Consider the following 24,644-nt stretch of genomic DNA (forward strand, 5'->3'; position numbering starts at 1 on the left):
ACTTTGTTGGTACTAGGGCTGTCGGCATAGTGATAGAATAAGAACTTTGTTCGTACTAGACATGTTGGTTCTTCAGCGTACAAAACAATTACAAACTTTCACGATGGCTGTCCAGTCAATATCGATATGTGTAACACAAACTACAATAAAGAGGAATTTAAACATTATATCATATTGAATATATTCTTAAATGTTTTTGACAATTATTACTGTTGGTTACAATATACAATTTTAGTGTTTAAACGAAGTATAAAGGACCCATTTACATACGAGAGAGAGAGAGAGAGAGAGAGAGAGAGAGAGAGTAAGCGTAACATAAATAATCAAACAAAAGGAAAGATTATGTCTGTTAAAACATAGTGTTATATTTAGTATAAATGCATTCCCGACAAAAATTACTATTATTTTATGACTTCTGTATTCAAAATGTCAACAATTCGATAACTTTAAACATACTACGACGCATGCTGAATCAACTCAGTATATATGCGTACATTATATATATATATATATATATATATATATATATATATATATATATATATATATATATATATATATATATATATATATATATATATATCGTATTTGATTAATAACTTAGTTTACAGTTTTAATTTTTACGATTGAGTTATCGGGTTTTGCTCATGCACTAATTTCTGTTTCTAGTAGATGTGAGAATACTCTTAAGGATTAACAGCTACTCTAATTTTTAAATCAGTAATGAAATCTCGACAAGGCTGAAAACAAAAGCTTTAGATCTCTTTGTATAATATAGGTGTAGGCTAATAAGCCAATATTGAATTGTAATCCTGTACTAATTTGTAAGCAAAGTCTTTGTTTCAGAACATCCGTACACTCTGATGTTATACACCCTAACCCTGATAAAACATATACTCGTTTCTGGAAAGCACCTGTAATTGGAGAGATTAATACAATAGCATCAGCACATAACAAAGAAACAGACTGAACATATATATTTCATGAAAATCAACATCGTTTAGTCCTATTGTGTGTTCCAAATCGTTGGCGTATATTTCATAAGCTAAATGAGATAAGCAATGACGCTGTTTTACCCAAAGAAACAATACAATTCTGTGAAAAAGCTAATGAGATATTTAACTCTCAATTTTATACCTTTATCTATAGATATTACAACAATTGCATTTTTTCTAATACCTCCACATTTAAATAACGTTTGAAAAAGTTTCATGTCACTATTTTTTGTTACGACTACATGGTGTTGAATTAAATAAGAGAAAATAGCGAAAATCAACATTTCTCGTAAATTGCAACAAATAATTTATTTTCTTAAAAAAAGGGAAAATTTATAAAGAAAGTACAGCGTTGTGAATCCATAATCCCAAAATAGTCCCCAAAAGTCTATGACAAGTAAAAAAGTATAGAGTATTCCAAATGAATTCCAGTAGCGTTCCAAATGAATTCCAAACTTGAATATGCTGATATGCTACTAACCTGGAATAGTGCTGATGTGCTAATAGTCTTGATGGTTTACAACGACATAATAAAACTAGTGTTGAACGAATTCCCAATATTTATAAAATAGTAATTTAGTCCTAAAGTCAATGAGCACTTTGTAATTCAAATGAATAATTTAAATAAAAAAATTGAATTCTCTGACATGAACACAACATGATTCCACTCATAATGATGTTAAAATATGGAGTAACTAACTCTGAAGTAAAGATCACTTATATAAAAGTAAGACACGATTTCAGATCAGGATGAGGGTCAAGGTCATGCAGATTTGCATCAAACTGCTAGTATTGCCAAGGTAAAAGCTAAGGACAACGATCATTTGCGTAATTAGGGCCAGGCTACTTGGAATGAACTCCCTCTGGATCTCAGACACAAAGAGACCAATAATACATTTGACATTCATCCATTTGTCAGTATTGTTCGATTGAAACTGTATTGTACACTCATTTTGTGTTTTTTGTTATCTTGTTTAATAATGCTTTTGTTTCGATCATGTTGTGAGACATTATTATGTGTTTTTATGTTGTCTCTCTGCAAACTGTCGTTATTATTATTATTATTATTATTATTATTATTACTATTATTATTATTATTATTATTATTATTACTACTACTACTACTACTACTACTACTACTACTACTGCTACATAATCAAGTACATCGGATTATCTAACATTTATTACCTTCAGGTATTTTTGTACATTTGACGGTAAGTCAAACACTTGTCTCGCCATAGGTTCTCTAGTACTTGTAATTGGTAACATATGACGCAAATATCAATATAAATTTTGCTAAAAACCAAACAAAACTGAATCAAGTTGAAACGAAATTATGCCGTGTTTATCATTTTTACAATCCGTTTGTATGGATAAAACATGCTACGAATACAGAACATTACAGATCCCAAATAATGCCCTTGTTCTTTTTAGTTTTCTTTCCAAGCCTGTTTGGCGCAATATATTCATCTATGTTCAAAACGGACTGTGACAAAAACGTACAGTGGTGTATTGGCAGCGAGCGGTAAGAGAGTTAATACTAGAACTACAATTATTAATAGAAAAGAAATAGAAGCGGTAATATTATAAGTAATATTAGTAATAGCAATACCATAAGAAGTAGTATCAGTAACAGAATATCAGTAGTGTTAGTGTGTGTGTATGTGTATGCGTGATTTGTTTTTTTAACGTAGCTGTAACAATTTTTTCAGTCATATCGCTACGATGTCTGCATTGTGGCAGTTTATAGTGATGTCTAGCACTGGGGCATCATGCTGCAGACATGTAGCATGATGTCCCACCCAGTCACATTATCCTGACACCAGGCCAACCAGTCCTAACACTAACCTCTTAATGCTGAGCGCCAAGCGAGGCAGCTGTTAGTAGCATTTTCATAAGTATTTGGAATGATTCGGCCGGGGATCGAACCCACCACCTACCGCATCCGAGGCGGACGCTCTAACCACTAGGCTACTGGAGCGGTCCAGTAGTATTAGTAATTGTTGCGATATTGTATAAGTAGTGATAGTAGTACTAGAAGTTTTTATTAGTAATAAAATAGTAGTAGACGAACAATTGAGGTAGTAGTAGCGTCAGTACTATTAGTAGTTGTAATTGTTACTGATGTTGTATAGAACAATGGGCAGCACTAACCGTAATAGTAAGTGTATTAGTAAATATTTCACATGTAGGAACAATAACAATGGCAGTGATAAGTGTAGTAGTAGATATCTCACATTTAGTTGCAATATTAGTGATAGTATTTGAGGTTGTTTTTGCTATTGTTATATAAGTACTTGTATTAGTTGCAGAAGTAGTACTAGCAATAAATGTTGTTACAGTATTAGTACTAGTAGTAGTTGCTGCCATTGATTGTGTAGTAGTAGTAGTGGTGGTGGCAATATTAGTAACACTATCTGCATTAGTTATTTTAGTAGCATTAATAATACTGCATTGGTAATTTGTATCTGTTGGATTGTAATAGTAGTAGTAGTTGCAGTAGTAATAGTTTTTGTAAGATTTTTAGTAGTACTAGATGTTCTAGTAATATTATTATAAACTTTAGTAATTGCAGATTATGTAATCTCCGTGGTAGAACTTGCGCTTGTACTGATATTGGAAGTAAATGGTAACATTAGTACTAGAATCAACGTTGTGGTGACATTAGTACTAGTATCAGTAGCAGTGGTAACATTAGTATCAGTAGCAGTGGTAACATTAGTATTAGTAGCAGTGGTAACATTAGTATTAGTATCAGTAGCAGTGGTAACATTAGTATTAGTAGCAGTGGTAACATTAGTATTAGTATCAGTAGCAGTGGTAACATTAGTATTAGTATCAGTAGCAGTGGTAACATTAGTATTAGTATCAGTAGCAGTGGTATCATTAGTATTAGTATCAGTGGCAGTGGTAACATTAGTATTAGTATCGGTAGCAGTGGTAACATTAGTATTATTATCAGTAGCAGTGGTAACATTAGTATTTGTATCAGTAGTAGTGGTAACATTAGTATTAGTAGCAGTGGTAACATTAGTATTGGTATCAGTAGCAGTGGTAACATTATTATTAATATCAGTGGTAACATTAGTATTAGTATCAGTAACAGTGGTAACATTAGTATTAGTATCAGTAGCAGTGATAACATTAGTATTATTATTAGTAGCAGTGGTAACATTAGTATTAGTATCAGTAACAGTGGTAACATTAGTATTAGTATCAGTAGCAGTGGTAACATTAGTATTAGTATCAGTAACAGTGGTAACATTAGTATTAGTATCAGTAGCAGTGGTAACATTAGTATTAGTATCAGTAGTAGTGGTAACATTAGTATTAGTATCAGTAGCGGTGGTAACATTAGTATTATTATCAGTAACAGTGGTAACATTAGTATTAGTATCAGTAGTAGTGGTAACATTAGTATTAGTAGCATTGGTAACATTGGTACTAGTATCAGTAGCAGTGGTAATATTAGTATTAGTATCAGTAACAGTGGTAACATTAGGATTAGTATCAGTAACAGTGGTAACATTAGTATTAGTATCAGTAACAGTGGTAACATTAGTATTAGTATCAGTAACAGTGGTAACATTAGTATTAGTATCAGTAGCAGTGGTAACATTAGTATTAGTATCAGTAGTAGTGGTAACATTAGTATTAGTATCAGTAGCGGTGGTAACATTAGTATTATTATCAGTAACAGTGGTAACATTAGTATTAGTATCAGTAGTAGTGGTAACATTAGTATTAGTAGCATTGGTAACATTAGTACTAGTATCAGTAGCAGTGGTAATATTAGTATTAGTATCAGTAACAGTGGTGACATTAGGATTAGTATCAATAGCAGCAGAGTAGAATACTTTCTGTTGATCTGAAAATATCCATCTGTCTACTATTATACTATACAAAATAGAAATATCGTCCACCTTCTATTTTGCAGTCAAGAAGCGTTCAGAAGACATTTCACTGACGATCTTTGGCGCAATCAAAATCAAACAGAGGGAAGAAATCGAGGCCCGAAATCTTAAACATAAAGAAAAGCTCAATATTTCACAATTCTGGAATTGGTTTCTAAACATTAATGCTATACTCGTCTTGTGTGTATTTGTGATGTGCTTCGCTATCTTTGCATAACAGTTCTGTGATAAACAGTACTTTAGCATATGTTAGACATATGATATCGATGACGGAATTGATCACCTGTTATTTTTGTGTGACCATAGACAACACTATGTAAAGCATGATTACTAGGTAAACAGAAGCTGTTGAAATATAATGTGATTTATGAACTCGGTCTACAAAATTTATACCGGTTTAAAGTGGCCTGAATTCTTGGCGAAAATATTAAATGTTTGATGATAGAGCAAGAATTTACTCATACATAAACTATATCTATCTTTATTACTGTTAATACGAGCACTTCTTTCCATCATTTTTTCCTGCACTTTACCTATGCTCTCTTCTTTCTTTCTTACTATCTCTCTTTACTATATCAGAATTATTGGCATTTCACATTAAGCGCAATATGAAAGTGTTTGTATTTCTATTCTTATTCTATCAAAACACACTATGCATGTCTGATTTTCTTTTGGGATTTTCATAGTTTCAATGAGAGTTATTGCATATATGTGGATGAATACTGTCAACAAACACGTCATGATGAAATCTCTAATGTGGATGAATACTGTCAAGAAACACGTCATGATGAAATCTCTAATGTGGATGAATACTGTCAACAAACACGTCATGATGAAATCTCTAATGTGGATGAATACTGTCAAGAAACACGTCATGATGAAATCTCTAATGTGGATGAATACTGTCAACAAACACGTTATGATGAAATCTCTAATGTGGATGAATACTGTCAACACATACGTCATGAATAAAGGCACAAGATACACAGTAAGTGCCTCAAGCATGTTAAGCGATAGCGACTTTTTTTCAAAACATAAAATAGGCCAGATATTTAAGATTTTAAAAATATAATTTTTTTGGCAAAAGAGTTCTGTTTTATTTTATGAAAATTTAACGATAAAGCTATGTTAATAAACGAAAAATCTTTTAATAATTCTCTTTCCCATATTTAAATGGGTAATTTAACCCGTTTTGTGATGGTCCGTTTATTGTATATAAGCCCCTTCATCATTTCCCACGCATTGGATGGAACGACTCAAAGATCGATCGATCTATCGATGGATGGATGGATGGATCGAGAGAAATGTATCATTCTGACTTCCTTTAGCGGCGGTGTCACTCTAGCGATATAGGTGTTGCATCGCTAAAATGTGCGAAGAGGTAGTTAGATCGACATGGAAAACAGGAAGTCCAGGCTTAAGTGTAATTCTTTTATTAAAATTAAACAAACGACACTAGATGTAGAAGATAAATTACATATAATTCATTTAAAATATATAAAAAAAATGATTTAGTTAATTCGAGCTAACCAACTTCACACAATTATATAATTTCCGTATTTCAGAATTAAAGGCCAAATAAATTGCCAATGGTGCAAAAATGCTCGAGTAAAATATTACAAATCATTGCCAATGATATCTTCAGTCAGTGAATTAATTCTCAACGAGAACATTATTTCCTATAATTTCGAAGGTAGTTTATTTCTAAATATATTATTTGTAGCATGAAGTTGGTAGCGAACCATTTCAACAAAAACCAATCTTAATATTCTAAATTAACAAAGATTCTAAATAAATTTAAACAATCCAATAAACACTATATTTGAAAATTCATAATAATAATAATAATAACAACATGATACAGGCTTTCCAGAGACAGATGACATAATCTCAAAACGTGTTACACAGAAAAATATCTAACTATAACCAATAACATTCCTGTTACCTAGACAACAGAAAGTCGAGGTCTAAGTGTACAGAAGTAAATCTTGACGAAGCCGTGAGGGTGTGGGGTATATATATAATGATTTATATTCTGTGAAACGTCGGCTTCACCATAATAGGGCATGCCTTACAGTCTCCAGCCTCACTTTGCCATTGGATCACGCAAGACCATAATGCTTCAATGATACCTGGTTTCATCATAAACCAGCTCCATGTACACTCAGACCCTGACTAGCCTTTGTCTACACCAATGTCTGGGATTTCGTAAATTATAGCTTGTAATGGATATAGCTTATTAGATACATCTGTTTTATAATAAAGCTGGCGTAGAACCACAACATACAGTGACTAATATCATATACTAGTTTTACAATATATAGCTGTAGTACTGATGGTTTTGGTGTAAAATCAGTTAATACAAAAGCTCTAACAATCATTTTCTTCCTTATGTAAATTTAAATTACAATTCCAAAAATCATACTTTTATTCAAATTATATGAATTCAAATTACAACTCTAAAAATCATACATTCTAAAAATTCATCCAAATTACATCGTAACAGAAGATATTTGTTTTGGGCAAGTTATTTTAGGTGGCATGCTTGTATGTAAACTAGTAGACTTAATGGAAAAGAATATTGAAGGGATATTTTACGAATAGGGTCCCCGAGTGGCCGAGTCGTCTAAAGCGCTCTCCGTTACGGATCATTGCCATCTCGCATCTTCTGCGTTCGAGTCTCGGATTCGGCCAATGTGGGTATGTGAGAAAGCTTGCCAGTAGCTTCTCATGGGTCGGTGGATCTTTCCAGGGATTTCCCGGGTTCTTCCACCACCATTAATACCGACCGCCATGTATAGCCTATCGTGTGCTGGAAAATGGCGTTAAAGCCAACAACAACAACAACAACAACAACGAACAAGCATGATCCCCTTGCGATGAATACAATGACGTGCTAAAGCTGAAAAAGGTTTTGAAGACGAAAAATGAACGATACAACAATAAGGTACAATCAAATGAATCACACTAATGAAAAGATATTGTAACACCGTTTGATGAATTAATCTGTCTTTAATTTTCTCAAGATGCCCTCTGGTAATGCAACAAAATTGTATATGACATTAAAATTTCTATTATCATCATCAATAATAATAATAATAATAATAATAATGGATAGTTCCATGCAAAGATGTACAAGAAAATATTGACAGTCTTGGGAAAGAAAATTATAAATATTGTGTAGATGATAGTTTCAGTATCGTGCTAGTTTATTTTTAACAAGCCTGCACAAAATAATTAACGAATGCATTACATTAAATTGTGAGAATGACACAATATTTTGAACGCTATACTTATATTAGATTCATATGTTAAGATTTTAGGTAGTAAAAGAAATGATGATGATGATGATTATGATTATTATTATTATTATTATTATTATTAGATGTTATAAGTGCTGATAAGAAACGTTTGCTGGCCAGATAGAACCGCACTAAACATAATTACAAAGATGTCAGAATAATGTTAACTAGATTAAATCACACTGATATCATAAGACGACCAATCAATCAACCTTCTTTTCTATCAAAATTTAATTTTGATAAATACAAACTTCACGACATAGAATAAACTCAGAACATGAATTCGTCATATCTGAAATCGTAGAAGTAACATATGACAAGTAGACTGACATATACAGAACAAGATAAATGTTGTATAGAGATAATGTCAGCATTGCGGAATAACGGTCTTATCCAGTTTGATGTTATCTTCGATAAACAAAATGCCTATATGACGTACATTTGCAATACTTTACAAATGGATCTGAATTCTCTACTTTTCCACCTAGAAATCGCGACTCAAAGCCTGAAACAGTTTTATTGAATAACTTCCATTCTCATTAAAGTATATTATAAAAGTATCCTTCATCGTTTGGATCAACCTTCAGCTAGAATATTTAAGAACTGAAAATAAAAACTATACAAAACACAAGCACACAAATTTATTAGATTTATAATGGTAATATTCGAAGTCGTTTGAGTGAAATTAGTTTCTATGAAATATTTCACAAAATTCATTTCTATAAAAATTTCATATCGTATCGTGGCGAATTAGCTGGCATTAATATAAAGGGTATGTAAATAATAAAGGTTTCTGTCTTCATGTAAAAGCTAACCGTAATAACGCTTTTCAAGGGTCCAATGAGAGAGAGAGAGAGAGAGAGAAGCACGCAAGTCAGATAATGGTCCTTAGTTTAAGTCTGTGGGAAAACTAAATACATATTTATGTCGTTGACACGGTGTAGCAAGCCAAATTAACCCCTGTCCAAATTAAACCCGGGTATAGTTTGGCCCAGGCCAGAGTATACACCGGGGGAAAAAGTGTCCTAGGCTAAACTATGCCTGGGGGTGTAAAATAGCCTGGGCCAGACCATACCCCTTCAGGCCAGAATATGTCCCACTTGTATATTAAATTAATATTTACTTATCGTTCTAGTCTTTACTTGTAGCAGGAAAACATGAACAACAATCATCACCGCCTTATCTGAGTTTATTGAGGTATGTTTTAGCTTCAGCTTAAAGAAATAAGAACACCATTATGATTGAAAAACAAGAACATATTAATGGGAGTGTTGGAAATATAATAGTTAATCAATACAATTGGACTGGAAAAATGTGAGGTATATATTGTATCATAATTCTTGATTCCTTCTTCAAGTTTTCCACAAAAACCTCAAATTTTTGCGCATTGACACTACCACGATAGTGAACCACATGATTAACACTGTCTCTGGACATGAAGAGTATATATATATATATATATATATATATATATATATATATATATATATATATATATATATATATATATCCATTTTTTATGAATTGATTGCGTTTTCTATGTTTTGATTGGTTGTAAACGATCACGTGATACTGATGTAGAATTTTTTACACGTCGATAAATTCTGCGGATTACTTTTGTTTCCCTGTTTCCAGATCATTTGATGTGAAGTTTTATCTGTATCAACGCCTTACACCCTCATAATAACAACAACAAGATCCCACACAACCACTCCTGTGATTTCCATAAAAATTACAAGCTACAAATTAAAATAGACCATTAGAAGTTAAAACAATGTAGTTCCACAGACCTTCATGCACTCCGACACTCACCCCTTTTGATGAAGAAGGCATATGGCAGGCTTTAGAAGCCAGTCTTCGGAAAATATTGCTTTTCACCTCGACAACATGTTACAGCAGCGATTATTAAAGGTCAGGGTCATATGTCAAGGGATATCAGTAAAAATGGACCCGATTTTGCTTTTGAAAGATCGAAATGCGTAGAACATAATGGCGTTGCTATAACAATACGTGTCACACGCAAGCGTAATTTTCGAAAAAAAGAGAATATTCGTGGTTTAACCGCAAAAACTATTTTTTATATATTAAAGTATTGGTCATAGCAATATATCGATGGCATGACCAGCTATGACATGCTACCCCGTGTCGCTGTATAAAGATTCAATGAATCTTGGCTAGCGAATATAGGGCTATGCATTTTATCGCAGTTAAGAGGCTAATGAAAAAAAAACAAAACTTCCATGTACACAAATAATAGTTGCGATATTGTATAAGCAGTGATAGTAGTACTAGAAGTTTTTATTAGTAATAAAATAGTAGTAGACGAACAATTGAGGTAGTAGTAGCGTCAGTACTAGTAGTAGTTGTAGTTGTTACTGATGTTGTATAGAACAATGGGCAGCACTAGCCGTAATAGTAAGTGTATTAGTAAATATTTCACATGTAGGAACAATAACAATGGCAGTGATAAGTGTAGTAGTAGATATCTCACATTTAGTTGCAATATTAGTGATAGTATTTGAGGTTGTTTTTGCTATTGTTGTATAAGTAGTTGTATTAGTTGCAGAAGTAGTACTAGCAATAAATGTTACAGTATTAGTACTAGTAGTAGTTGCTGCCATTGATTGTGTAGTAGTAGTAGTGGTGGTGGCAATATTAGTAACACTATCTGCATTAGTTATTTTAGTAGCATTAATAATACTGCATTGGTAATTTGTATCTGTTGGATTGTAATAGTAGTAGTAGTTGCAGTAGTAATAGTTTTTGTAAGATTTTTAGTAGTACTAGATGTTCTAGTAATATTATTATAAACTTTAGTAATTGCAGATTATGTAATCTCCGTGGTAGAACTTGCGCTTGTACTGATATTGGAAGTAAATGGTAACATTAGTACTAGAATCAACCTTGTGGTGACATTAGTACTAGTATCAGTAGCAGTGGTAACATTAGTATCAGTAGCAGTGGTAACATTAGTATTAGTAGCAGTGGTAACATTAGTATTAGTAGCAGTGGTAACATTAGTATTAGTAGCAGTGGTAACATTAGTATTAGTAGCAGTGGTAACATTAGTATTAGTAGCAGTGGTAACATTAGTATTAGTAGCAGTAGCAGTGGTAACATTAGTATTGGTATCAGTAGCAGTGGTAACATTAGTATTAGTATCGGTAGCAGTGGTAACATTAGTATTATTATCAGTAGCAGTGGTAACATTAGTATTTGTATCAGTAGTAGTGGTAACATTAGTATTAGTAGCAGTGGTAACATTAGTATTGGTATCAGTAGCAGTGGTAACATTATTATTAGTATCAGTGGTAACAATAGTATTAGTATCAGTAACAGTGGTAACATTAGTATTAGTATCAGTAGCAGTGATAACATTAGTATTATTATTAGTAGCAGTGGTAACATTAGTATTAGTATCAGTAACAGTGGTACCATTAGTATTTGTATCAGTAGTAGTGGTAACATTAGTATTAGTAGCAGTGGTAACATTAGTATTAGTATCAGTAGCAGTGGTAATATTAGTATTAGTATCAGTAACAGTGGTAACATTAGTATTAGTATCAGTAGCGGTGGTAACATTAGTATTATTATCAGTAACAGTGGTAACATTAGTATTAGTATCAGTAGTAGTGGTAACATTAGTATTAGTAGCAGTGGTAACATTAGTACTAGTATCAGTAGCAGTGGTAATATTAGTATTAGTATCAGTAACAGTGGTAACATTAGGATTAGTATCAATAGCAGCAGAGTAGAATACTTTCTGTTGATCTGAAAATATCCATCTGTCTACTATTATACTATACAAAATAGAAATATCGTCCACCTTCTATTTTGCAGTCAAGAAGCGTTCACAAGACATTTCATTGACGATCTTTGGCGCAAGCAAAATCAAACAGAGGGAAGAAATCGAGGCCCGAAATCTTAAACATAAAGAAAAGCTCAGTATTTCACAATTCTGGAATTGGTTTCTAAACATTAATGCTATACTCGTCTTGTGTGTATTTGTGATGTGCTTCGCTATCTTTGCATAACAGTTCTGTGATAAACAGTACTTTAGCATATGTTAGACATATGATATCGATGACTTAATTGATCACCTGTTATTTTTGTGTGACCATAGACAACACTATGTAAAGCATGATTACTAGGTAAACAGAAGCTGTTGAAATATAATGTGATTTATGAACTCGGTCTACAAAATTTATACCGGTTTAAAGTGGCCTGAATTCTTGGCGAAAATATTAAATGTTTGATGATAGAGCAAGAATTTACTCATACATAAACTATATCTATCTTTATTACTGTTAATACGAGCACTTCTTTCCATCATTTTTTCCTGCACTTTACCTATGCTCTCTTCTTTCTTTCTTACTATCTCTCTTTACTATATCAGAATTATTGGCATTTCACATTAAGCGCAATATGAAAGTGTTTGTATTTCTATTCTTATTCTATCAAAACACACTATGCATGTCTAATTTTCTTTTGGGATTTTCATAGTTTCAATGAGACTTATTGTATATATGTGGATGAATACTGTCAACAAACACGTCATGATGAAATCTCTAATGTGGATGAATACTGTCAAGAAACACGTCATGATGAAATCTCTAATGTAGATGAATACTGTCAACAAACACGTCATGATGAAATCTCTAATGTGGATGAATACTGTCAAGAAACACGTCATGATGAAATCTCTAATGTGGATGAATACTGTCAATAAACACGTTATGATGAAATCTCTAATGTTGATGAATACTGTCAATAAACACGTTATGATGAAATCTCTAATGTGGATGAATACTGTCAACAAACACGTTATGATGAAATCTCTAATGTGGATGAATACTGTCAACACACACGTCATGAATAAAGGCACAAGATACACAGTAAGTGCCTCAAGCATGTTAAGCGATAGAGACTTTTTTTTTTCAAAACATAAAATAGGCCAGATATTTAAGATTTTAAAAATATAATTTTTTTGGCAAAAGAGTTCTGTTTTATTTTATGAAAGTTTAACGATAAAGCTATGTTAACAAACGAAAAAGGATCTTTTAATAATTCTCTTTCCCACATTTAAATGGGTAATTTAACCCATTTTGTGATGGTCCGTTTATTGTACATAAGCCCCTTCATCATTTCCCACGCATTGGATGGGACGACTCAAAGATCGATCGATCTATCGATGGATGGATGGATGGATGGATGGATCGAGAGAAATGTATCATTCTGACTTCCTTTAGCGGCGGTGTCACTCTAGCGATATAGGTGTTGCATCGCTAAAATGTGCGAAGAGGTACTTAGATCGACATGGAAAACAAGAAGTCCAGGTCTAAGTGTAATTCTTTTATTAAAATTAAACAAACGACACTAGATATAGAAGATAAATTACATATAATTCATTTAAAATATATAATAAAAATGATTCAGTTAATTCGAGCTAACCAACTTCACACAATTCTATAATTTCCGTATTTCAGAATTAAAGGCCAAATAAATTGCCAATGGTGCAAAAATGCTCGAGTAAAATATTACAAATCATTGCCAATGATATCTTCAGTCAGTGAATTAATTCTCAACGAGAACATTATTTCCTATAATTTCGAAGGTAGTTTATTTCTAAATATATTATTTGTAGCATGAAGTTGGTAGCGAACCATTTCAACAAAAACCAATCTTAATATTCTAAATTAACAAAGATTCTAAATAAATTTAAACAATCCAATAAACACTATATTTGAAAATTCATAATAATAATAATAATAATAACAACATGATACAGGCTTTCCAGAGACAGATGACATAATCTCAAAACGTGTTACACAGAAAAATATCTAACTATAACCAATAACATTCCTGTTACCTAGACAACAGAAAGTCGAGGTCTAAGTGTACAGAAGCAAATCTTGACGAAGCCGTGGCGATGTGGGGTATATATAATGATTTCTATTCTGTGAGACGTCGGCTTCACCATAATAGGGCATGCCTTACAGTCTCCAGCCTCACTTTGCCATTGGATCACACAAGACCATAATGCTTCAATGATACCTGGTTTCATCATAAACCAGCTCCATGTACACTCAGACCCTGACTAGCCTTTGTCTACACCAATGTCTGGGATTTCGTAAATTATAGCTTGTAATGGATATAGCTTATTAGATACATCTGTTTTATAATAAAGCTGGCGTAGAACCACAACATACAGTGACTAATATCATATACTAGTTTTACAATATATAGCTGTAGTACTGATGGTTTTGGTGTAAAATCAGTTAATACAAAAGCTCTAACAATCATTTTCTTCCTTATGTAAATTTAAATTACAATTCACGTTAAGCGCAATATGAAAGTGTTTGTATTTCTATTCTTATTCTATCAAAACACACTATGCATGTCTGATTTTCTTTTGGGATTTTCATAGTTTCAATGAGACTTATTGTATATATGTGGATGAATACTGTCAACAAACACGTCGTGATGAAATCTCTAATGTGGATGAATACTGTCAAGAAACACGTCATGATGAAATCTCTAATGTGGATGAATACTGTCAACAAACACGTCATGATGAAATCTCTAATGTAGATGAATACTGTCAAGAAACACGTCATGATGAAATCTCTAATGTGGATTAATACTGTCAATAAACACGTTATGATGAAATCTCTAATGTTGATGAATACTGTCAATAAACACGCTATGATGAAATCTCTAATGTGGATGAATACTGTCAACAAACACGTCATGATGAAATCTCTAATGTGGATGAATACTGTCAACAAACACGTTATGATGAAATCTCTAATGTTGATGAATACTGTCAACAAACACGTTATGATGAAATCTCTAATGTGGATGAATACTGTCAACAAACACGTCATGATGAAATCTCTAATGTGGATGAATACTGTCAACAAAAACGTTATGATGAAATCTCTAATGTGGATGAATACTGTTAACACACACATCATGAATAAAGGCACAAGATACACAGTAAGTGCCTCAAGCATGTTAAGCGATAGCGACTTTTTTTCAAAACATAAAATAGGCCAGATATTTAAGATTTTAAAAATATATTTTTTTTGGCAAAAGAGTTCTGTTTTATTTTATGAAAGTTTAACGATAAAGCTATGTTAATAAACGAAAAAGGATCTTTTAATAATTCTCTTTCCCACATTTAAATGGGTAATTTAACCCATTTTGTGATGGTCCGTTTATTGTACATAAGCCCCTTCATCATTTCCCACGCATTGGATGGGACGACTCAAAGATCGATCGATCTATCGATGGATGGATGGATGGATCGAGAGAGAGGTATCATTCTGAGCAGCAGGGGGGGGGGGGGCGAATCGGACATTTTGTCCAATCGTTATTTTGCTTAATTATTACTTTCTGCACTCAACGATCTAGTGTCGTCAGCGCCTGGTAAAAAAAAACGACGACGTCGTTGGGGGATCGTCCAATCGTCATTTGGTTTAATTAACACCTTCTGCGCGCCGATCCCCAGCGTCGTCAGCGTCCGGTAAGCACATCGACGACCGCGTCGATGTCATCGCCCCCCCCTGCTGCTATGATCTTACAAACAGAGTGATCACTAACTCCTCCTCTTGTAGATCAATTAGGTTATTTGACTGATCGGTAAGTCTGAAATTAATTCTCGTTAAAAACCGATCATGGCATCGCATATAGACCGGATTAATCGGACTCTCAATGATCAAAAATCCCGGAGGGGCTGTTGGTGAAAACGAATAAAGGATATATCCCTGTTGAGCCTGATTTGATTGCTTGGTATCCACCTGGTAACTTCCTTCGATAGCATCACACACTAGATTAATCGCTATCACCGATGCAATATTTACGTTGTATGGAGCAATATGCCTGCCATCATCTCCGTTATCGTGTCTGAGGACAGTTGATGGGGGTGGGGCGTCCGCGGGTGGATTTTCAGGCCATCCTAGTATGGTTCTTATTGAACTGTTATAAATATCAACCATATACCCCGGTGTACTTATTTCAATCGTCGACGATAACGTCGGTTCATGAACCGTAATAGCGATTTTTGATTCCTTTCCTGTGATCGATTTTATCCTGCGTTGAAATTCTTTATTGATTTGCTCTATTTGGTATGACCCAGTTGGTATTGTAACCTCCTCCCAGTTTGGGGTTCCATCGGGTTTATTTGTCCGTGCAAAAACCAGCGAGTTATTAGGTTGTTGTCCGTTAAATGCGTCCGCTCGAATATTAGGCCAACTGTGATATACTCGCAATTTTGCCAGCGCTATTTCCTTCACTGGAACCGGCGATGGGAAGTTCACACTAAATTCGGGTTTCGTTGACGTTATTGATATCATATTTGTTTGTACCGGAGTGGTGTTCTCCGCGATCCGTTGAAGCAACTGAAACCCTTCGGGGTTCAGCGACATTATTATTATTCGTTGTCTTTAGTGTCTAATTTCAACAACCAGGTGGTTCCGGCTTCCAGTTGAAAATCCTCGATTTTTGACATCGCGGAGCTATACAACTGGACCATCGTGGAGAATTCAACATCGGATACGAACAAATTATCAATCGACAACGAGATCAACCCGGATAATTTCGAGTACGCGTCGGATACTATTTGATGTTTTACTGTATACTCGTTGAGTTTTTTCTGAAAACACGATGATATCTTCCTAGTGATTGCGTTGGCGACTCCAGCAACTGTTGTCATCGCGGAGACAGCGATTGGAACAGCGATCGGGGCTATCGTGGTCACCGTGGATAAAATAACACCGGCGCCAGCTACTATACCCGACACCGAGTACACGACCGCGTCGATGGCGGTTATTTTTCGGCGGTATTTTTTTATTTTTGCACGGTATTGTTCGGAAAGCGTTTTCAAGTGTGCGGAGAATTCTTTTGCGGTATCGAATCGATATTGATGTGACGTCGGTGATACCTCTGATTCAACTTCCTTGGTGGTCATTTTTATTTTAAAAGAGCTAGTGTTTTTAATTACTTAAATTCGCTGCAAATTCCACATACCATGTAATGTTTGCCCGGGCTAGATTTCTATCAACTGCATAAATTGTAAACTGTTCAGTTGCGTTCCTGTCTATAATTGTTGATATTGTATTGTTAAACCCGGATGAACTCGACGATAATATATTAAACTGCATCATTGAAACCAGTGTCAATCGATAAATACCCTTAACAGTCGCGGTAATATTTACTGTATTCTGTGTAGGAGTCCAATCGAATGATCCATGCCGAATTGTGTATACTGTGTTGATGATGTTCTCATGAGGGATTTTTATTTTTTCGAATTGCTCTGCTACTCTCGGTAGTCCGTCTTTAATCGCTTCAACATCAGTTTTAATCGTTCCTATTTCCTGTATATGCGTGTCCACATCTTTTTTGTTCGCTGCAACCCTAGTAATGAGTGTATTTATTTCCTGTATATGCGTGTCTATACTTTTTTTGTTCGCTATAACATTAATTTTGAGTACTTCTATTTCCCCTTCATGCACGTCTATACTTTTTTTGCTCGCTATAGCATTAGTGTTAATTGTTTCTATTCTCTGTCCATGCGCGTCTACATTATTTATGATCGTTACAACATTAGTTTTGATTGTTTCTATTTCCCGTGTATTCTCGGTCATACTTTTTTTGTTCGCTGCAACATCAAGTTTGATTGTTTCTATTTCATATGTATGCACGTCTATGCTTTTTTTGTTCGCTGCAACATCAGTTTTGATTATTCCTATTCCCCGCCAATACGCGTCTACATTTTTTTTGTTCGCTTCAACATCAGTTTTGATTGTTCCTATTTCCTGTGTATGCGCGTCTACACTCTTTTTGTTCGCTTCAATATCAGTTTTGATTGTTCCTATTTCCTGTGTATGCGCGTCCATATTATTTATGATCGTTGTAACATCAGTTTTGATTGTTTCTATTTTCCGTCCATGCGAGTCTACATTATTTATGATCGTTGCAACATTAGCGCCGATTATTTCTATTTCCCGTTCATGCGCGTCTACACTCCTTTTGTTCGTTGCAACATCAGTTTTGATTGTTTCTATTTCCTGTCCATACGCAGTGATATCATTTATAGTTGTTGTAATCTCATCCGGTTTGACATTTTTTTACCAAGGAATTTATCAACGGCGCTATCAACCCTGTTAAAATTTTTTCGTAACGTGTAAAATTGGCCCGACAGCGTTGTAAACTCCGAAATAGTATTTTTTATTGTTGCAAGATTTGGTTCGGTTACCGTCGGGATCCCAAAAAAACTATAGGTAGTTTTTTTCACATGCACGTTGAGTTCGATCATAAATTCCCTCAACTTTATAAGATCGTCTTGGGTTGATATTATCCTATTCGTTATCTCCAATATATGTTCACCCGGTTTGAGTCGTCCGTCGCTGGTATACAACGCGATAGTGCCCTCGCCGGCATCACGCTGTCGTGTTAAAACATCATTCAGTGACACATTACCGGATTTCAATTTACCCTGGCGGTCTTGAAATACAACTATTTCGCCCGGGTCAACACTTGTTAGATTCAACATATCAGCGATTTCATCCTCAATTAGTTTTTTTATGTCGGCGGCGGTCGTTTCCGTGGATTCTTTCAGCGCCGAAACCGGTCGCCCCCAGATATCAATCATTATTATTGTAAATGTTATTCTCTAAAATCCGTTGAGCTTCTACGACCCCACTAGTGTATTCGTTTACAACCACATGAGGTGGTTTCCGCGATGATGAAATAGCCGCGAGTACGTTCAATACCTCACGGCCGCATATCGGTGGGTCACTTAACTGCTGTGTTGGCAGCGTGGAATAAAAAACCGGGGCTGAACACGCCCGGGCTGAACACGCCCGGATATACCGCATGAACTCTTTCGGCGGGGCTAACCCGTATGAATCAAAATAGACGATCGCACGCGGATCAATCGCGTATGCAACCCAATGAGTTCCCGCTCCGGAGGACTCATCGAGGTTAATTATGCCGGTTTCAATATTCCTTGGTGCCGCCGGTAATTGATCCCTCATAAAAACACCTCTGAAGTTTTTTATCGCTAGCGCGTTTGCGGCGTCTATTAAATCAAAATTAGACATGGGAGTCATTGACTCCTGCGTTAATAAACGGTTCCCGGTAGTCTTAGGCCCTTTCCCGAGTACCATGAATACGGGGTTCCCGGTAGTCTTAGACCCTTTCCGGCCACGGGTCGTTTTTTTTTGTAGCCTTTCCCGGTCGCCTTCTTCAATGCCATTCCCGCCACGGTACCAACGGCTCCTAACGCCGCCGCCTTAGCCACTGCTGGGGCCGCCGCGGCAATCAATGCCGGAATCGCAGCTAACAGCGGAAATATCCCACCGGTCTTTTCCATGTTTTTAATTGCTGCGGCTGAAAAATCTATTTGAACACCCTTTTTATTCTTCATCGCATCATTGAAATGTTTTATTTTGACGCGCCGTCAACGATATCTTATGATTACCACCCGCCATCTGCGACGGCTTCAGCGTTATTGTGGTTCCGCATTGTTTAGCCGACTTTGATCGTAATTTCTTGACTTGACCATCAGTCAACTCTACACTGACGACACTATACGACATTTATTGTAAACGCGTTTTGTGCTTTCAATTACATGTTTTCCACTGGCGCATCAACGATTCTCATTCGTCCACCAACGCCTTCTAGCAGCATTGATTTATCGCTGAGAATGACAGCAACCGCTCTATAATTAACACCACCCGGGGCTATACGAACTCGGAAGTGTATATCAACGACGGATTGTCTCGTTAAATCAAGATGTTCCAGCGAAAAATAATAAATCGGATACAGGTTTTTAAAATCAAGTTGTGATATTTGCAAACCAGTGTCGACCTTTTGATCACGACCCATATACGACAGCAATCGATGGTACACACGTGCGATATGGTTGTCGCCGTAATTAAGCTGTATGTCCTCGGATGGTTCCTGTTGTCCGTTTATTCTCAGCGAAACATCCCTGACTCCTAATTGATCAAATATCATATGGCTGCGTTCTTGACTACCCAATCGTTCCCTATTCTGTAGCGCTATGAATATATGACGCGGGGCTGAAACACCCTGTTTTGATGCCAGGTGCCATGTAAACGTATCGGCGACGTTATCCTCTTTAGCATCAGTTGTTACCGCTAGCCAACTCAACAACGATTTCCCTCCCTGTTCCATAAATGCTAACAATCGTGCTTCCGTGGTAACTGATGGAGTCAGCACCGGCATCCACAATGCCATTTTAGTTAAAACGACTTTACCGGCAGCGACGCCAGCAGCACGCCATATTGCATTGTTATCATCGCCCCTTCGCGTCAGCGCGATTGTATGCTTAGCCCCATAGATAACTTTTCTAACATTTCTGCAGAATCCAAATATGTGATGGAGTGGAATCGCGCATGAAAACTGTCGGCGTGGTCCTTGCAACATCCCTACTCGTGTTGCGAATCCCATATTGTAATTATCGTTAAGACTTTTTATAATATTGAAATTAGCGCCTGGTTTTGCTCTGCGGTCTGGGTTATTTGCTTCAGCCTGATCAACTGCGGTATCTCTTTCCACCAGCACGTTGATGTACTGAAGATGATCAGCGTTATTAGTGGTGTCCTTTGCGAACATCATAGATGGGCCCGCCGATCTTGTATAATCATCCGAGTATCTCGCCAACCCAATTATCGTCGTTGCAACATCAACCTCGCGTTCTATTAATTCAATTTCTCGCCCGTCAATAAGATATCTGGCGCTCTCAAATAACGCCATGATACCGTTGTTGACGAAGCCAACTCGAACACGATGGTCATCTGCGTATGGTGCATTATCGGAGGCATTTGTCACGAGTTCTCCCTCAATTTCGATAAACGCTTCACACGGCAAAAAATATTTACTGGTATCTTGGACCTGAAGTTCAATTCGCGATCGTAGGTCGGGTTGCGCTGCATAATAAGAATAATATTGATAATCACGGACAGAATCATCCCTACGCACTGGGGCGTCCATATCAAACGCGGGGTTAGCGGTTCGCGCAAACATTTTATTATTATTCATGTCGATGTTTTCAATTGAAATCCATCAACGTCGTTTTCGTCGTAGACCACTCCCCGCTATCGCGTTCATGAGCGCGTTGGTTGCCGCATCGGCTGATGGCGAAGTCGCCAACGACGGAGTCGTCGCCAACGACTGAGTCGCCGCCAACGACTCTAGTTTTTCTTCCACGGCGTTATTTATTACTTTACTGACATTCGCAAGCATCACTGTCGTTGATGGCATCTGTTTTCTTTTTGAGAATCTCTTGGATTTCACCAATGACATTAGTTTGTTCCGCGCGGCTGAAAGCGCCTTTCCGGCAACATCTCCAATAGCACTAATACCCTTATCACGAATAACATCAATAGCCTTCATTCCTAATTGTTTGGCTAACGGCGCTACTTTTGGAGCCATTCTTGTAAATAACCCCGCAATGGTGCTACCGAGACCATCTCCATAGTACGCGCGGTAAACAGGCAATCGCGAGTTTACCACGTAGACGAGTACTGGTTTATCATGGTTGTAGTGTATGATCATCCTTATTAAAAACACCAGTTTTCCAATTAATCATCCACGAGCTCGTCTATGAGCGTTCGATATGCATTAATGTCCATAATACCGCCTGCAAATAACCGCTTGCAAATATCAGCGGCCTCATTGATTATTTCCGGAGAGTTATTTCCGGCTCGTTTTCCTCCGATTAGTACTTCCAGCCGTGATATATCACTGAGAACACTATTAGGACAGGTAACGCCGTAGGATTCTTTACCAACAGAGTATCCTTTTCCTTTTTTTGGTGTTATACTCTTAACTTCCTTGTGGAATGCGTCGTAATCGGATTTACTACGATGTGGTAATGCATCTTTATGTTTACTTGCTAAATACACTATTCTTGCCCAGTCCTTTAACGACTTTATATTTTTCTCGTAACCGCTATTGATATGCTTCTTATCTCGTATGCTCTTAGCAAAATTGTTGGCAGTAAAATTAATTAATTCTTCCCTGTTGCTGAAGTCTCTAATTTGATCTATTGTGCTCTTCTTGAGTACAATACGGGGTATATTCCCCTCTTTTTCTTCCGGTATTTCTTCTTCTGGTGTTTCTTCGAGTATTTCTTCTTCCGGTTCTTTCGCAGTAGCACCTAATTCTTCTTCGTCGGCCATTGTAACATAAGGTTCTTGTGGTTCGGTTATAGCGAGTGGTGGTGGCCTCCGTGTTGTAGCAGCCGCTATTTTTGCAGGGAGTGTTTCTAAAGACCTTTTTGTTTGTTTTGTCTCTGCCGCTATCTTTTCAAGCGCACCAAGAACGGGTACAGTTGCCGCCGTAACATCCTTAGTCGCTTTAGTTACCGGGGTAAATAACTGTTCACTTCCAACAGCAAAATCAGTTTGCATTTGTTGTCGCGTTTGAAGTTTCTCTCTCACTCTGTCTCGTAACGGTATAAACTTTCTAAGCGCTGCTAGTCGCTCTCTGGCTAGCCGAGTAGTAAGTGATTCACCTACCATTATTGCAAATTGCTCCGCAAATTTCTAATTTTCCGCCGAGTGTACCATCGGGGGCTCCACGGAGTTTTCGTCTATAATCCTTCTAATGTTTTTGATCTTACTAGAAATCTCCCGGCGTCGTTCATAAACACGTCCGAGTTTTTTTCGTATTATTTCAACGGCAGTGAATAGTCCAATGAATGCATTTGCGTCATTGTGGTACAGGTTCTCATTAATCGTATGTTGTAATCGTTTTATAAAAAAGTACTCGCGGGCCAGGGTAAAACGTCCCCGTTTCGACTGTTCGTTAATAATCTCATAATCGGATAATATTTTTTCACTGTCGAGACCATCAGATAATTCAATTCCTTGATTTTTTAATTTTGAAATCTCAGTTAATATATTATTGATGTCTTGGGAATCCATATTCTTATAAACATCTTATTTCTAATATCAAAAATTTTAAAAAAATTTAAGTTTAAAGTTTAATAAAATTATTGGGGGTCATTTTTGACCCCGTTTTTTGTATGGACAGTACAATGCCGTAAATCTCCACTCGAGTATTGTGGCAGATTGCAGGCATACATGGACAGTACAATGCCGTAAATCTCCACTCGAGTGTTGTGGCAGATTGCAGGCATATACATATACTTAATTAAGGACATTCACATCTTGGAACCCCAAAGCATACATCTCCGGGAGGGAGGCCTAGGGTGACAAACGTCATCGTAGACCGCCCAGAAGATATGCTTGGGGGGACATCACTACATGTACTTAATTAAGGATGAATATATTTACAATGAAATGATTGATGGATGATGGGACGGCACAAGACAGCACAAACATAAAACGGCGGGGCGGAACTCTACGGCCAATTCAACCAATCAAAAGCAACCCAATTAAATTAACCCGGTTGCATGATTGTGAACAAAAGAAAAAGACAACCACACGCCCGGGTCAAGAGCGTGGGTTAGTTTTGATTAGTTGAATTGGCTTTCGAAAGCCCCAGGCTTATAACGAGTCATCTTATATATAAAGTGACTAATACAGCGGCGTCAGTCACAAGGTGTGTGTTAATTTGAATTCCCTTGAATCGTTTGAATCCTTAAATACTTATTAATGGTGTTTCACGGCATTTAAATGAAACCATATACTCAAATAAAACATTAAAAAAAAGAATACAGCTGTTAGATAACAGCGTGTATTTCATTAGTTTTCATCGTAAAATGATTAATTAATCGCAACATTAATTGGACTTCAAGGGACATAACTCTTGTCATGCGACGCTATCACAAAACGAGTTATCTCCCTTTGATGTTATATATGAAAATCGAATTCTGTGTCCGGTCCTTTTTGAGATCGCTGTTTGATATACTCGTTCTGCTACTCTTCGTATTGAGGCGATACAAATGTCAAAATATTTTCCTGCCTCATTCATCGACTGAAATATTTTTTCCTCGTGAGTTGTTGTATCAAATGACTTTACGGGTTTTGCTTTCTTTGAGTATTTACCAGTTTCCCCCTTTTTGGTATTTTGACTTTGCGAGATAGCTTGCAAGTTTGTAAGAGAATTATCAGTCTTATTATTATTAATATGATCAATAACAAGCCCATTCTCGATTAATCCGTTAAATGCTTCAAATACCGCCCTATGAACAAAATACTTCTTTTTTCCGGCACCAAACATCAAATACCCCTGATTATTTTTCCATCCAACCGGCTTCTTCAGTCTACGATTTCTAACAATGCCGTCGCGAGATGCCTCGTAATAAACAAACACAGGGTGAGGTCTGAACTCTTGGTCCATTTGTATAATAATACTACTTGTCTAATTCATTATTTGGTTTAATTATAAACCTTTCAATGTAGTCTTGAGGAGTTTTGATGATTTTGTCGGCG

At 36.1% G+C, this 24,644-nt stretch overlaps 1 protein-coding gene across 2 annotated transcripts in view; it reads left to right on the top strand.

Moving 5' to 3' along the window:
- Positions 1-13,158, top strand: part of LOC149796323 (sodium/glucose cotransporter 4-like) — a 46,619-nt gene extending 33,461 nt beyond the window's left edge. The window contains exon 15 of one of the 2 annotated variants that reach the window (XM_089960978.1): positions 12,052-13,158. In XM_089960978.1, the coding sequence (XP_089817104.1) occupies positions 12,052-12,245 (194 nt within the window). In that variant the 3' untranslated portion in view covers positions 12,246-13,158. Of the gene's footprint in view, positions 1-4,932; positions 5,356-12,051 lie in introns of those variants that run through there. The other variant, XM_089960977.1, reaches the window with a different exon arrangement.
- The last annotated feature ends 11,486 nt before the right edge of the window (positions 13,159-24,644 follow it).

The sequence above is a fragment of the Sinohyriopsis cumingii genome, chromosome 6 (genome assembly GCF_028554795.1).
Source record: "Sinohyriopsis cumingii isolate HCF-2022 chromosome 6, ASM2855479v2, whole genome shotgun sequence".
Classification (NCBI taxonomy): Eukaryota; Metazoa; Mollusca; class Bivalvia; order Unionida; family Unionidae; genus Sinohyriopsis; species Sinohyriopsis cumingii.